At 41.5% G+C, this 15,979-nt stretch overlaps 1 protein-coding gene across 2 annotated transcripts in view; it reads right to left on the minus strand.

Moving 5' to 3' along the window:
* LOC126210646 (ADP-dependent glucokinase) overlaps positions 1 to 15,979 on the minus strand; it is an 83,623-nt gene that overhangs the window by 34,166 nt on the left and 33,478 nt on the right. For both annotated transcript variants that reach the window (XM_049939971.1, XM_049939970.1), the window contains exon 4: positions 13,127 to 13,263. In XM_049939971.1, the coding sequence (XP_049795928.1) occupies positions 13,127 to 13,263 (137 nt within the window). The remainder of the gene's footprint in view (positions 1 to 13,126; positions 13,264 to 15,979) is intronic.

Raw genomic sequence — 15,979 nt, forward strand, 5'->3', positions numbered from 1 at the left:
TTAATATTGACACTGCTAAAGGCTGTGAATGAACTAAATTAGAAGATCAACCAGGCAGCAGGTTACAGGAGCTTATTAATTACTTAATAGCCCACAAAATGTGCTGAAACCAGTAAAACAAAAAAGCAGAATAAAGAAATTTTATGTAAGCTGAACAAGGACTCATTATTACAGTTGAAAGTGTCTTCTTGCCCAATGATACAAGAAATTATCAAAAATAAGCTATGACAGCGCATTTCATAATAAGTTACTAATAGCTGTTTTACAACTTGATGTTTCATCACAAATATGTACTGTGCAATACTGTTAGTTTCATCTCTTACAGGAAACTATTCCACATGTATTTCTGTGTTCAATACACTGTTGACAACTACACACTACTTCATATCTCCTGCATAAAATGGCAGAACAGGATTGCAGTCAAGAAAGCGTAACATACTCTGAACTGTAAAAGTATCACAGCTTCCGAGATAGGACGGTGGCATTGCTTGTGCAGTGGAACAACTCTTCATTCAGCAGTTTGCCCCCACTAACTGCCATCAAAGGAACAAATACCTACCAGCAGTGAGTTACACACTGCCCATACGGAGCTATTAATGAATCACACTTGCTGCACAGAACAATTGCAGTGGAACATTCCAAATATACTGTAGGCACAAAAATAAAATCCTGATCACATGGATCTATGTGCATAGTAAGTTCTGAGTAATTCTGAGGCTACCTATTACTGACAAAGTGTGAATGGTATTGATTTTTTTTTTTATAATTACTGAAATTTTAACAGCAAGATGAACATTTAATGAAGACCGGCTAGTTTTCACTGCTATCCAAAAAATAAGGTGAATGGTGAAAACAGACTTTATTTGTTGGTGAATCCCATTCCATCAAAAATTTAATAGGGTCCAGCACGGAACATATTATTTCCTTAGTTAGGTATAACTTGGTAGCAGTATTATTTCAATAAATATGTTAAACAACACCCCTCCCCACCGAATACAAATGAACAAAACATAACAATAACAAAAAGCAATACCTGGCATACATACATTTGAACAGATAACAGCAGAAAATCTGATCATGTGGGAAAAAAAAAAAAGAGATTGTGATTTAAAGTTTTATCAAAATCATCATGTCAATCTGCCTGAACTCGCTAACCTCCAAGGCAACTATATGAATTTTCATGGAGGTTTTCAAAGGTAACTTTAGCATAGCTTGCAGCAATATATAGGCTTTATTGCATCAAAATCAGAAAAAAGATATCCTTATTAAAAATCCCCGAGGCTGTGGCTAAGCCATGTCTCCGCAATATCCTTTCTTTCAGGAGTGCTAGTTCTGCAAGGTTCGCAGGAGAGCTTCTGTAAAGTTTGGAAGGTAGGAGACGAGGTACTGGCTGAAGTAAAGCTGTGAGTACCGGGCGTGAGTCGTGCTTCGGTAGCTCAGTTGGTAGAGCACTTGCCCGCGAAAGGCAAAGGTCCCGAGTTCGAGTCTCGGTCGGGCACACAGTTTTAGTCTGCCAGAAAGTTTCAAATAGGCAAGACTTCGATAACTACAATCTTTAATTGCTTGTTAGAGCAAAACTGAATGGATGACCTCTATGAATGCACACTATTCCTGATTTTCTTACACTCATGGACAGAGGTACATGGCTAATTCAGAGATGCAAACACGGCCAGAACAAAACTACAAAAGTCCAGCCCTGGGTCTGACCTGCACGAAGGTTCCTCCTGGACCCCTTTTTGAACTGAACTTTCTCTCCAGGCACTGTCGTTAACGCTTTTATAGGCAGCATCAACCCCTTCTATGTTGGTGTCTGGCCACTGCCCTTCTGGGCCTCATATGTTACCATATAAGATTACTGTCAACGCTTGAGTTGCGCTTCGCCATGTGACCTCACGTGATACCTCCTGAGACTTTTTATAGTCAACGCCAATCCTATGGCGTCCCCTTTGTATTATCAACCAAACTTACTCGTTCTGGCTTCTGTTCTACTGCCTGTTAGGCATTGCATATTTTAAATATGTGACACCTTCCCCCCCTTAGGGAAAAGTTTGTACGCGCTGTCCTCAGTGACTACAAAAGTTTTGTACTATATTCTTACTTGTTTTATTCATTCCTTATAAGGGGAAGCATACACATTTGTTTTACTGCTCCAACATACGTAAATGCTCGCAGTTTTCTGCAATGATACATATAAATCAATCTTCTCTTGAAAAAGAACACATTTACATTTCACAGATTACATCAACGTTACAGTAGTATACATACATTTATCATGATTACACTTTTCTTCTCTCATAGTATAAGTATACGTTTTCATTTTACAATTTACTTTTCTGGTTGGATGAGTATACACTTTTATTTTACAATCACTTCTACAATCAACTTCATCATTAATTACATTTTATACATTGTTGCACACTTTGTAACATGATTACAATTTCATTTGTTTGTATTATTATGTTTAGATTGTATCCCCATTTGAGCTGTATGTCCATGACTTTTACCTAAAAATTTCCATTTCCCTGTACCTCGGAGCACAGTATCTGTGTATCTTCCTTTGTGACAGATGACAGTAATGCCCTCATTCACAGGGCAACAAACAGCCATTCATTATTACTTATTGGTGTCCATAGCCTTTCATTTTAATACTATTAACTTTCACATGGAATCCTTCAGAACTTCTCGCACTGGTTGCAGCATCTTCGCCTCACATCTCTCATGGTCATACATATACAAGAGAATGAGAACCTGTTTGCTTATCCTGAGGCCCTGACCTACTGTTTCACACTGTAACTGTTCGCTATTTAACTTCACCTACTTCCATTTCACGCATCAATTAGTACTAGCTCTTTCTCAGAGGTAATATACTTAAATAAACATCTCGTTCCATCTACTTCTGATGGTAATGGTAGTAATCGGTAGAGGTTGTACACATTGTCCTTTACTAGTGAGATGTTCAGCACATAACATAAGATGTTTCGAGCTATGAAAACATTCATATCAATAATTCTGATAAACTGATAACCACTATCGCCCTTAAGTGCAACAGGGAGCTGCTTATTCTTGATGTTGTCTTATCGGTTCTACATATTTCACGATCTGTACTGGATTCATCAGATGTGCTTCCAGAATGCCTTTCTGAGCGTTAACAATTGCTGATATTAAAATACGGTATTCCTACTCTAGCTCATTGAATATCCCCACGAGTTGTATTAACTGTTCATTAACAGTGATCAAAATGACTGCTTTCTGCAACCATTTGTCAGTACTGTTCTCAAATTCTACTATGTGCCGGCTTGATGGTTTCATTCCGTGCATTTTTTGCTACTGAGTTTACGGTTTGGTTAAATCTAGTCAAAGTAGCTTTAACTATAGTCACTTGTTCCTTCGAAAGTCTGAGCAGCTGTTTCTTTTCTCCTTCTAAGATGTCTATCTTCGCCTTGAAGTACGTACCATCATTTTCGTCTACGGTTCCGAAATTTTTTTTACTGAACTTGCCCACAAGATCGCTTTTTCTTTAGACCAGTTTCATGGCGTGCTAATTGTCCAATTAGTCGCTGCACTTTTTCAATTTTTCCTATGATCCAATTTCATGCAAATTCTAAACTTTTACACACTGCTGCACTCATGTTCAGTAACGCTAATCTATCCTTACAATATATAATTGCCTGCCTCGCGAGAGCCTTGATGTGTGCAAATTTTTTTCATTTCCATCAAGTAGAAATAATTCACAATTTTCCAAGTTACACTGTAAATTTTCATTTGCCCCAGGTTACAGTAATACAGTCTGGGAGACATCTGGAACTTGGTTACTTGCATATGACGTTCTTGTCTGGTGTGCTCAATCCCTGTGAGCATGAGGGTAGCGCCGGCAATGCAGTACAACGCCAACGTCTAGAATTAGAAAAACTCCTTCAATCTATTGGCATGAACCATAAGATACTTTGTTTCACTTCAGGCAAATTACCACATTAGACCCCTTTGTTAGTACTACTGTGCACAGACCTCGCCAATTCATATCGAACTCATGCGATCTGCCTCTTCGTGCACTCTCATGAAACAACAGAACCTTATCCCACAATGAAATTCCTTAGGATTCTGCATTCTGTCATAGTATTGCTTGTTCTTTATTTTACATTGCACACACACCAATGCATTTCTTGTACGCACTCCTTTAGCTCCATCTCATAACCATCAAAATTATACCTCATTCCAGCTGGATCTTTCTGCAGTATGCCTGGAATATTACATTTTCTTCCAAATAACAACTCATGTGGCATACAGTCTGCCGTACTGTGAGGTTTCTTATTATATACAAAAATTGCAAATGGAACCCAACTGTCACAATTTGTCTGCACTTCATTCACATAATGCCGTAACGTCTCTGTTAATGTTCGGTGCAACCTTTCTAACGCTCCGTTTGTTTGGCGGTGGTGGCTGGAAGTCTGAATCTTTTCAATACACAGCAGTTTACACAGTCTTTTCATGATTCCACTCACGAAATTACTTCCCATATCACTTAACAATACTGACAGTATCCTGTACCTCTCAACTAGTACGCGCGCTACTGTATCAGCATCTTGCCTGTCAATCACTTCAGCTATCATAAACTTCAGTTGGTAGAGCACTTGCCCGCGAAAGGCAAAGGTCCCGAGTTCGAGTCTCAGTCCGGCAGACAGTTTTAATCTGCCAGGAAGTTTCATAAGAATATACTTGTTTCCACTGTCCATCTGATTTAATGGACCTACTATATCAATATCACACCTTTCGAAAATGTTTTCAGGTGTTTTTGTGATTTTTAAAGGCATCTTTACGTTTTTCCGAGTAAGCTTGTTCTTTTGACAAATTTTGCACTTTTGTCTGTATTCCTCTATATCTTTTCTCATACAGTTCCACACATGGTACTTCTTTATTCGCTCATAGGTCCTTCCTACGTCCTGCTGTCCTCCAATGGGAGAAACTGTTTTAGTATTGTGCCTTTTTGCCTTCACTTATTTCTTCTGCCATTATCAGCTCAGCTGTCTTGTTTCCCGATATACTTTTCTATACCACCGATAAAGTTTTCACACTTCTGAATATAATCTTTCACAATCCTCGGCTCAGCTGTTCATGTCCTGGTTCTTGTTGGCCGTGCCTCCTGCCCGTTCACTTGCGTCAACAGCCCTGTTGTCTTTCCCAACCTGTGGGTCCCTGACCTGCACTATGGCTTCCACGTCGTCTGCGTCCTGCCTTAGGCTACTGTTGCCTTCCAGTCGCACACCCACCACTCTGACTTCTCTTATTCGTGATACCGCTTCGCTGGTTCGGTTCCGTTTGCCACTCTTGTACAAGATTTGATAATCATACTCCTCCAACTTCAAACTAAACTTCATCGATCTGGATGAAGGATCTGATATACGACCTGGCAATGTTAGAGTTTTATGGTCAGTAAAAATCAAAAACTTTCTGCCAATTACAGACAGTCTCCAATATTTCACGGCCCAACAAATGGTCAACATCTCTCTTTCAATCGTACTGTACCCTCTTTCCACTTTGTTTAGCATCCTCGAGGTAAGGCACTTCCAATTTTTCCCTGATTCAACAGAGCTCTGATGCTTGACTGGCTAGTGTCAGTCATAATTATGAAGTCCTTTTCAAAGTCCGGACACTGCAGTATACGTGGAGTTATCAGCTTCTCCTTCCAATACTGATAAGCATTCTCTTGCTCAACACCCCACATGTAAGGAACTTCTTTCTTCAGTAATTTGTATAGCAGCTTCGCGATTTTGCTGAAGTTGCTTACAAAATATTGGTAGTATCCCACAAGGCCTAGAAATGTCTTTAATTGCTTTGTTGTTCTGGGCTGTGGATACCACTTTATTACCTTGATCTTCTGTGGGTCCGGCCTCAAGCCTTCAGCCAATATAACGGCCCAAGTAGCACCCTTCTTTTCGTAAAAATTCGCCCTTATCCAACTGTAACTTTAAATTGTGGAGTGTCAGTGTTTCAAATACATCTGCCAGCTGCACACTGTGTTCTTCTGAGGAGGAGCCGAATATGAACATGCCGTCCAGGTAGATGAACAGCTTATCACCTTGCAACCCTGTCATAATGGAGTTCATCAATATCTAGAACGTACTTGGAGCTGTTTTGAGTCCCATGGGCATTCTTTTGTACTCATAATGCTCATACGGCATCCTGAAAGCCATCTTCTCTTGATCCTGTTCGTCTAATAAAACCTGATAATAGCCCTTTGCTACATCCAGGGTTGAGACATACTTCATGTTTCCAAGACCATACAGAATTTCGTCTATTCTTGGTAATGGATAAACTGAATTTAGGGAGATCTCATTCAGTCACCTGTAGTCTGCGACTATTCGCCACTTTTGCTTTCCACTAACATCTTTCTTTTTAGGCAAAATTATTAACGGAAAGCTCCACCCACACTTGCTTAGTACTATAATGTCATCATCTAACATTTTCTCAATTTCACATTGGAGTATCTCCTTTTGTACTTACGGTATTCTATAGGGTCATGAGCATATCACCCAACCTTCCACTTCTGGCAGCAGTTTACTTTCATGCCTGATACCATCAGTATACGACAATTTGTCTCCTAGAAAATGGAAAATATCACTGTGTATGGCGCATAGCTCTATAACTGCTGCCCTCTCTTCGGCATTCAAATGGCTTACTCGAATATTTTTCTTTAGAACCCTTATTCTCGCCTTCAGCTGTGGCTTACTTTTACTGATATGATTCACTCTGAGGGATTCTCTCAACAATTCCTGCTCTAGATCTACTTCGACTACTACCTGTGGGCATTCTATTGATACACACTTCTCTGTAGTGTTCACCACATTTATTAGATATTTTCCCAATTCTGCTTTTATCAAAGCCTCTAGTAAATACACGCCTTTTGTGATCTCCTGTTTTGGAATGACAGCCTTCCTCATTCCATTCGCTTCTATTTTTATCCAACACACCCATTCCTCTCGGGGTCCAATTGTTATCGTTGAAATTCGGTTAACATTTGGTTTCCACCCTTTTCTCTTCTCTCTGGCAATCCCTGCTGCCTATCACTGTTGTGTTGCAAATGCTAATGACTTTCTGTAAAAACTCACTCTCATCTCTTCACGTGTTTCTCACTTCATGCTTAAGCCTTTGTCGAAAGAGCCTCCCCTCTCTTTTGAAGTTACTGTGCGGAGCTCACCCAGTGACTCCATCTTCATCTCGTGATGCATCTTTTGCTCAGCGTCTAAGCTTTTTCAGAAAGATCCTTGTCTTTCCTGCACTTCCATGATTGTATTGGCAAGTCCTGGTCTTCTAATACCTAATTGAACTGTGCAGAGCTCACACTCTTTCTCTGCCTTAATTTCCGATCCATTCCCCTTGAGAAAGTCTCGGCCCACCAACTAATCAAAAGGAAGATCTTCCCCAATTACGTGAAACAATGCCTCAATTGCATTCCACTTCCCATTTGTAATCTGAGGTTTACAGTGCCTTCTGCCCTTGCAACTATATTAGTGATTCCCCGAATCCTAATATGTTCAGCTGCATTACATTTTCCGCCATTTTTCAGACTACTTTTCCAAACTAGGCTTATCTGTGTCCCGCTATCAATGACAAACCTCAGGTAATCATTAATACCTGTGTCACGGTCCACTTTTACAAACTCATTTTTGCTTTTGCAGTCAACTATTAATATCTTCCCAGGCAGGATGTAAGGTGACTGCTTCCTTACGCCCTTACTTAGTTTTCCAGGCTCTTACCTTTACTATATGCATTCTGTGCATGGCAAGCGCTCTCTGGACAGTCTCTCAAGTTATGACCTTTTCTTTGACATTTTAAGCAGGTTACAGATTCATTCTGCACACGTGGGCCCCTGCAACTTGGCAAATTGCATTGTGAACATTTCACTAAGGTTTCACTACTCTCACTCGGTCAGTTTCCTTGCAATTCCCTGGTGCAACCAGTCCTGCTTTTCGTATTACTTTATCGCTACAATGATCTTGCATCACATGGCCTGTCTTCCCGCGCTTGAAGCACTTCGAGGCCTTCTTTTCATTTTGTGGTATGGCACCACTGTCTCGGGCACTCATCTTTTCTCGGGAAGAGGCTATCGCACTCTCCTCTGCCAGAGTGATCTCTATAGCCTCTGCTATCATTAACTGTTCACTGCATGCTCACACTATGGTCTTTATCCTATTGTCATAAATGGCCTGGATAAACACAGTCTGGTTTAATTTCCAGACAAAAGCAAGGCTACCTTCTAATTCTGATTCTTTCATGGTACCTCTAATAGCTTCTCTGAAGTGGTTTTGCATTGTATCCAACCTTGAGCCCCACTATGCTATACTTTCCTCAAGTTCTTGCCGACTTCAAATCGACTGGCAAGCATAGTAATCAAGTGTCCTTTTGTTGCCATAGTTTTCTACTAATACGGCTCGCACATCTCACCAAGTGGCTCTTATGTCTCTAACTAACAACTTGCTGCATGCTGAACCCACTAGCTTAGTTTCAACAAACTTCAAAAAGTATGATGCAGCTCTGAGTCAATAAGAACAATGCTAAATCACAGTTATTGAGGAACTCATTTAGAGTCTTCTTAATGACGTCGAAAGATTGAGGTGTTAATTTTAGCACATCCAACAAATTAACAAAATTCCTAATGGGTTGCTCATGTCCGTCAGTGCCTGCGCTTGAAACATTATCGCTGTCACGTGACATGCCTGCTAATTTTTGTTTCATTCACCATGGAATTTTTTACTGCCACCTTTCCTCTACGAAGTGTTGATCTTGTGCTACCAGCTGTCGTCACTGCTGCAGTTGCTGTTGATGTGTGCCTTCCACTGTTTTGCACCGCCGTCTGCAACCTTGGGTGTGTCTCTGCACTGCCGCAGCTGTGGCCTGCCCCATGCTGTGTGTTGCCCACCCCGTTGTCCGTCGTCACTGTTGTCACTGCACTGCCTCTGTGTCGTCTGCTACCCCGCACTGCCTGCCGTGGCTGCCGCTGTGCTGGTTGCTCTCACGCTGTTGTCCACGACCTGGTGCCGCCTTCTGCAACTGATGGTGCCCCTGTGTACCATCTGTGACCTCATGCTACTGTCAGCCACCCCTTGGCCACCTGCTGGGATGTCCGCTTCGACCCCGGGCACCATTCGTGTGCTGCTACTGAGGCTGCACCACTTTGTCCCGGCCCCTTCTTCTTTCCTCATCAGGCACCGTCTGTACCTTGGCTTCCTCTTCTTCTGGAGAGCACGTTTGCTCCCCTGGCTCTGTCACTGGCTTGCATACGGGTTATCTAAGTAATACAAAAGCGGATTCTCAAAGCTGTTCCATCATTTTGCGTGACACTAGGCTGAGCAGGATTGATTTTTCCAAGAAAGTGATCTATTCCTATAACTTGTGGCATGGCAGTTGCATACTTATCCACAACGAACACCCCACATCTGACACCAAATTTGTAATGTTGTGCCCCAAGAGCAGTCTAAGATGCCTAATGACATAAGGAAGGGGAGGACGGTTCGTCCAGTTAGCTACATGGAGAAGTCAAACAGGATATTTGAAGGAGTTATGGAACTCAGTCGGAAATATATAAACAAATAGGCAAGACTTGGATAACTACAATCTTTCATTGCTCATTCGAGCAAAACTGAACAAGTGACTCTTGAATGTACACTATTCCTGATTGTCCTACACCCAGCGACAGAGGTACACAGCTAATTCAGAGATGCGACTAGAGCCACAGTGAAACGACACAAGACCAGCCTCGGGCCTGACCTGCATGGAGACATTTCCTGGACCACTTTCTGAACTGAACTCTCTCTCCAGGCACCGCCGCTACCGCCTTTATAGGCAGCGTCGACCCCTTCCACGTTGGCGTCTGGCCACCGCCCTTCTGGCCATTGTATGTCATCATATAAGATTACCACCAACGCTTGAGTTGCACCACGCACTCCACCATGTGACCTCACATGATACCTCATAAGTCTAAGTCACTTTTCTGGTCAACGACCATCCTGTGGCATCACCAATGTATTCTCAATAAAGCTTACTCGTTCTGTCTTCTGTTCTACCGCCTATCAGGTGTTGCATATTTTAAATATGCCACAATCTTCGGCCTGTGTGGCAGGGGCAGCACGTGCTAATCTATGTTACGCAGCAGATGAACAACAGTTGGCCGCAGCACTTGCTCGTCTCGCACGGAGTTAAATAAAAAGAAACCAAATCCTTGTGAAAGAAAGAATTAAATATATTAAATAATAGTCCACTCAAAAAAATCACAAACAAATCAGACATTGCTTGTGATTGCACCAGTGACAGGAGTACGAATGTTGGTGTCAGCAATTTTGTGAAACGACTGAACCTTGACAAACTCATCAAAATAAATGTTCATGTGATCTCACATAAATATGAGCCCTAAAATAATCTATTACACAATGTAAAAAGACTGACCTCAGCAATAACAGTTTAATGTGTCAATGTAAGACAATGTTGTATTTTTTGAATGATAAATTTTGGAGGAAACCTCATCTTAAACTCAGATAAATAGAGCACTTAAAGCCATCTAACAGGTCAGCCATATTATCAAACCAAACACTTGTGCCAGGCCACTGCAGTGTCACAAAATCATTGACGCAAATGGTAACACTCCTACCACTGGTGCAATCACAGGTAGTGTCACATTTAGCCATGTTCTGTATCTGTATGGCCAAATTGCTAGGTAATCTGCTTTAGTGAACTATTAATTGTTAAGTTTTTCTTTCACAAGGACTGGGTGTAGCACGATCTTATCACAAACAGCTTATATTCGTGTGGTATTTCCAAATGACAGACACAGTGTGTAATCTTTTCTTAGATAACGAATTTAGGTGGCATTACTCCTACCTGCTTTGTGCAGCTGTGCTGAAATCCTAGCAATTTGCAAATCTGAGCATGGAGAATCTACCTAGAACACTTGACGCCAATTTGACTTTCTTCGGATGCCGTCTTCGTGATGTCGCAATTTTAACGGCACGTAGTGTACACTACAGACAGCTTTGACCAGGCAATACAATAGCAAAGGTCAAGCTACTGTGACTGTGACTGTGACAGCAACTGAAGTGTAGGCAATCCACATGGTTACTGCAATGCTCAGTATGGTGATTGGAAACCCAGGATTCAAGGCTGGTTGGCTGATTCAGGGGAGGGGACCAAACAGCAAGGTCATCAGTCCCATTGGATTATGGAAAGATAGGGAAGGTTAGTTGGTTGGTTGGTTTAAAGGAAGGGGGAAGGGACCAAACCATGAGGTCATCGGTCCCTTGTTCCTAACAAAACAATGCCACAAGTGTGAGAATAAAACAGACGAGACATATAACACAAAACGGAAAGAAAGGAAAAACCGCAAAAATGAAGGAAAGGCAACGAACCCTAAAAGGAACAAAAGAGGACAAGAAAACAACAGACGCTAGAAACAGGAGAGAGTAAAACAAGAAAGCAGATTACAGTGGCTGGCTGACCACGAGAATAACAAGGAGAAGGCAGCCACTCTGCAACACATTAAAACTTCCACCCTAGAAGCACTACGGTGAAGACACAGAGGGACAAAGGACATGTGCTAAAACCTACGTAGAAGTATAAAACCCACTCTCACGGACAAAACTAAAAACTAAAGCTGCTGCTGAGGCATCGTCGCCCAACACCGAAGGTAGGGAGCTGGGAAAGTTAAAAATCCACCAAAGAGCGGCTAAAAGTGGGCAGTCCAGCAAGAGGTGGACGACTGTCATTTGGGAGTCACAGTGACACATAGGTGGGTCCTCGTGACAGAGTAGGTAACCATGCATTAGCCATGTGTGGCCAATGCGGAGCCGGCAGAGGACAACTGATTTCCCGCGAGAGGACCGCATGGAAGACTTCCACACATTCGTCGCATCCTTAATGATACGCAGCTTGTTGTGCATACTGTTATGCCATTCTGTCTCCCAAAGCCTGAAAACACTCGGGCGTAAGACAGAACACAGATCAGCTTCGGAGATGCCCATCTCCAGAAGTGATTTCCGTGTCACCTGTTTGGCCAGCCTGTCGGCAAGTTCGTTGCCTGGGATTCCAACGTGTTCAGGGATCCACACAACACCACTGAACGACGGGACCATTCCAGGGCATAGATGGACTCCTGGGTGGATGCTACCAGAGGATGGCGAGGGTAGCACTGGTCTATAGCTTGTAGGCTGTTCAATGAGTCAGTACACAGCAGAAATGATGCGCCAGGGCACAAGCGGATGTGCTCAACAGTACAAGATATGGCAACCAGCTCTGCAGTGAAAACACTACAGCCATCTAGCAATATGTCCTCCATGAACATACGCAAAGCCTACATGACCATCAGCCATCAAGCCATTGGTGTAAACCACTTCAGAGCCCCGGGACATGTCAAGAATCAAGAGGAAGTGATGCTGGAGAGCCGCAGGGCTAACTGAGTCCTTAGGGCCATGTGAAAGGTCCAGACGAAGCTAAGGCCAAGGCGTACGTGATCGGACCACAAGTAGAGGTGGTAAAGGGAAGGACTCCAGTTCAGAGAGAAGGGACTGCACACAAACCGCAATCGTTAGCCCCGACCTGGGCCACCAATGCGGGAGATGGACTGCTGTGGGTGGGAAAAGGAGACTGTAATTCGGATGCTCAGGAGAACTATGAATATATGCAACATAACTGGTGAGCAGTTGTGCACATCTCATCTGCAATGGAGGGACCCCAGCCTCTACCAGTACACTGGACAACAGACTCGTCCTATAAGCTTCTGTCACTAGTGGAACGGAATGGTGGGGAAGGAAGATGGCCATACCCTGTCAAAGGTCTATCACTGTCACAGTCTTATTGGACAATAGCACTGGTTCTGTCATGAATGAGAAATATGCAAAGTGTAAGTAGAGCAGTAATTTTTCAGAAAATGCAGAGCTCCAAGTGGTAAAATATTAACTTGTTACATCTAAGTCCCAGTTTAACACTAAAAAAGTGTTTTTATATCCTCTGATGCTGTCTTAACATCTCCAGGTATAGTGATAGTGTGTTGTAACTGATATTAATAAACTCTGAAAAGTAATAAACTCTAGAAACAATTTGCACTGTATGTATCAAAATGTTAAGAAAACTGTCAAGTACTCACCAAATTCAAAAGGATAATTGTCCATCATTTGTAAACCACTAATTACAAGCAGGTCTGGCTCAAAGCTGTCCAGAACTTCATCAAAGCCTTCCATTGAGCTCAATGTTGGATTTGTCACATCATTGTGGACAATAAACCTACAAATAGAGACAACAAATTTCACTTGTTACTGTATGTTAATAACAAATCAAAGGAAATTGGAATTTCTGGATGAATAAGAACTTAATAACAAAATATATTCATGGAATTTCCGATACAAGCACGCCACATAATACTGTTTACCTACACTGCTAACACTACATTATCCTTAAGAGAATCTGTGTTGCCAAATTAAATATCAAACTAGTTCGTATTCATCAAGAACACCAACTTTCTCAGTGATCCACTCAAAATATTACACTATTTTTTATAAATTAAATAGGAAAAATCATAACTGACTATTAAAAACATCTATAACAGAAAAAGATCATCCCTCAATCAAGCAATGTGTGCACCTGGAGCAATGCAATCTCATTTTCAAGCTGAGTGTTGCTAGAGAAAGCCACACAGCTAGTACACTCCGTTATGTCTAACAATTAGAACTCAATGCTCATAACATACTTTTAGTTAATAAATTATTTTCTTTCTCATTTTCATTAATCACAAAATACATTCATGGTTTTATACATTTATATTCCTATTCTGTGATGGCATGTACTACACTTGGCTGGGCTATACTCCAAGGACAACAAAGCAGGAATAGGCTAACTGGAAATAACAGATTATTTCAACACTAAGCAATATGTATGCTCATATTTTCCTTCACTCCTCCACTTGCCTGTTTATATTCTACCTCATTCATTCTCTCCCTGTCTTTTTGTCAGCATACCGTCTTTCCAGTAAACTCTTTTTACCACTTGCAATCAACGGAATATAAAAAATTATATCTAGGTAGATCACATCTCACTGAATAATGTGATGCATGCATATAGTCTTTTTTCCTATGTGATGAGTATTGACTCATACCTTCCCAGCATTTCACAATAGTGGAACTCCAGGACAGGACTGGGGCACATTCAATCCTTCCTCAATCTGAGGTGGGAAACCAAATATATCACTCTTATAGAGTACAAAAATTGTCTTGATGCAACATACCTACTCCACACGGAGATGCAGCAATTACAGAAGTCCAATCTGCCCATTTCCATACTCAAATAGTGGGGTCACAAAGTATGATCGAGCCAAGTGGTGGCAGAATACAGCAATAATTGCCACAACCTTTGCTTGCCACATAATATATGGGGTCCCACAGAGATGGGCACTGAACCCATTTCTCTTGCTAACATACATACTGCAAATATCCTTACAATTTAAAGGATGGTTCACTAACTACAACAGTTGTTGATTATGTGAGCATACTAATCTAGAGTACAAACTCAGCCCTACCAATCACAGTTCAGATGATATCAAACAGGCCTACAACTGGTTCACAGCACACAGTTCGAGAAATAATGTCACAAGGACTTACATTATGCAACTTCCAACATGAAAAAATTATCTTTTTTCACCAGAAACAGACATTAATGGTCACTCACTAAATGAAAAGCTATGTGTAAAATTCCTTAGGGTGTAAATGAATGAGTGAAATTGGAGTCAGCACAATATTTTTCAAGAGGCTCGATAGTGAAATTGGGGCAGCTTTGTAGAGTTACTATGCCCCGATGGAAGACATTCTCAATGACTTTACTCTCCTATAAATCATTTTTCTACTGAAATATCTGACCATTTCAGCTGCAAGCTGTGTGGTGAATGGAAAAACTGACACCGAAGTTGGGAGGAGAGAAAGTGACTCGTGCTTCATGAATTGCCTTGCCGTAACTGCCACCAGTTGTTACCTGTCCATCACAGGCAAGCATTGCATAATTGTATAACTGCACTGGAAACACTGCAGGGGTCTGCTACACACAACACCACTTACAGAGAGAGACTGCTTTAAGGCAACCTGACAAATTAGTAAAGTCAAAATTTATAACAACAGTCCCTCCTCCCATCCCCAAGCATGTCAATGACTTGCTTCACAATATTTCTGAAGTCTGTTTTCCCTTCATCCCACCATCCCTTAAGAAATAATCATATCTTCAAAAATTTTGCTTAAGGGAATAAGGAACACAGAAGTCCCCTATCCATCTGCATTTAAGAAGCAATTTGATGTGTTCAGCTGTCATTTCAATGATAAACAGTCACATTTACAATTAAAGTGTTTGATAATGGAAAATCCAGGATGGAATGCAAAAATATTAAGAAAAGGATAGTTGCTGCTCACCACATAGCAGAGATGCAACAATAAGACTATCAGAAAATAAGCTTTCGGCCAACAAGGCCTTCATCAGAGATAGAACACACACACACACACACACACACACACACACACACACACGAGATCACAGTCTCTGGCTGCTGAAGCTTTTTGTTGTATATATCTGTGACTCAGCATCTCTGCTAGACGACGAGTAGCCGCTATCCTTTTCATAATATTGTTACATTCTAGGGTTTAGGCTGATCTGAATACTGAAGGATGACATATTTGAATATCCCTTTTCATTCTATTTGTAACGAATGCATTTTGATGATGTTAACAGTCAAAGCCAAATTGTAGGGGTGAACAAGCTTGATTACCTCGTGCAGGGCCTGCTGTGCAACGGAGAGCTGGGATACTGACTGGCAATAGCTGATTGACAACCTGCTGCTTGTAATCTGCCTCTTCCCTCCCTTTGGTGCAGCACACACAGGAGTGACATGACATGGTGTGGACATCTGGTGATGGCATGGCACTGACAAGACTTTACATTAAACACTAAATTATCTTGAATCTCC

This window comes from Schistocerca nitens, chromosome 10 (genome assembly GCF_023898315.1).
Source record: "Schistocerca nitens isolate TAMUIC-IGC-003100 chromosome 10, iqSchNite1.1, whole genome shotgun sequence".
NCBI classification, from domain to species: Eukaryota; Metazoa; Arthropoda; class Insecta; order Orthoptera; family Acrididae; genus Schistocerca; species Schistocerca nitens.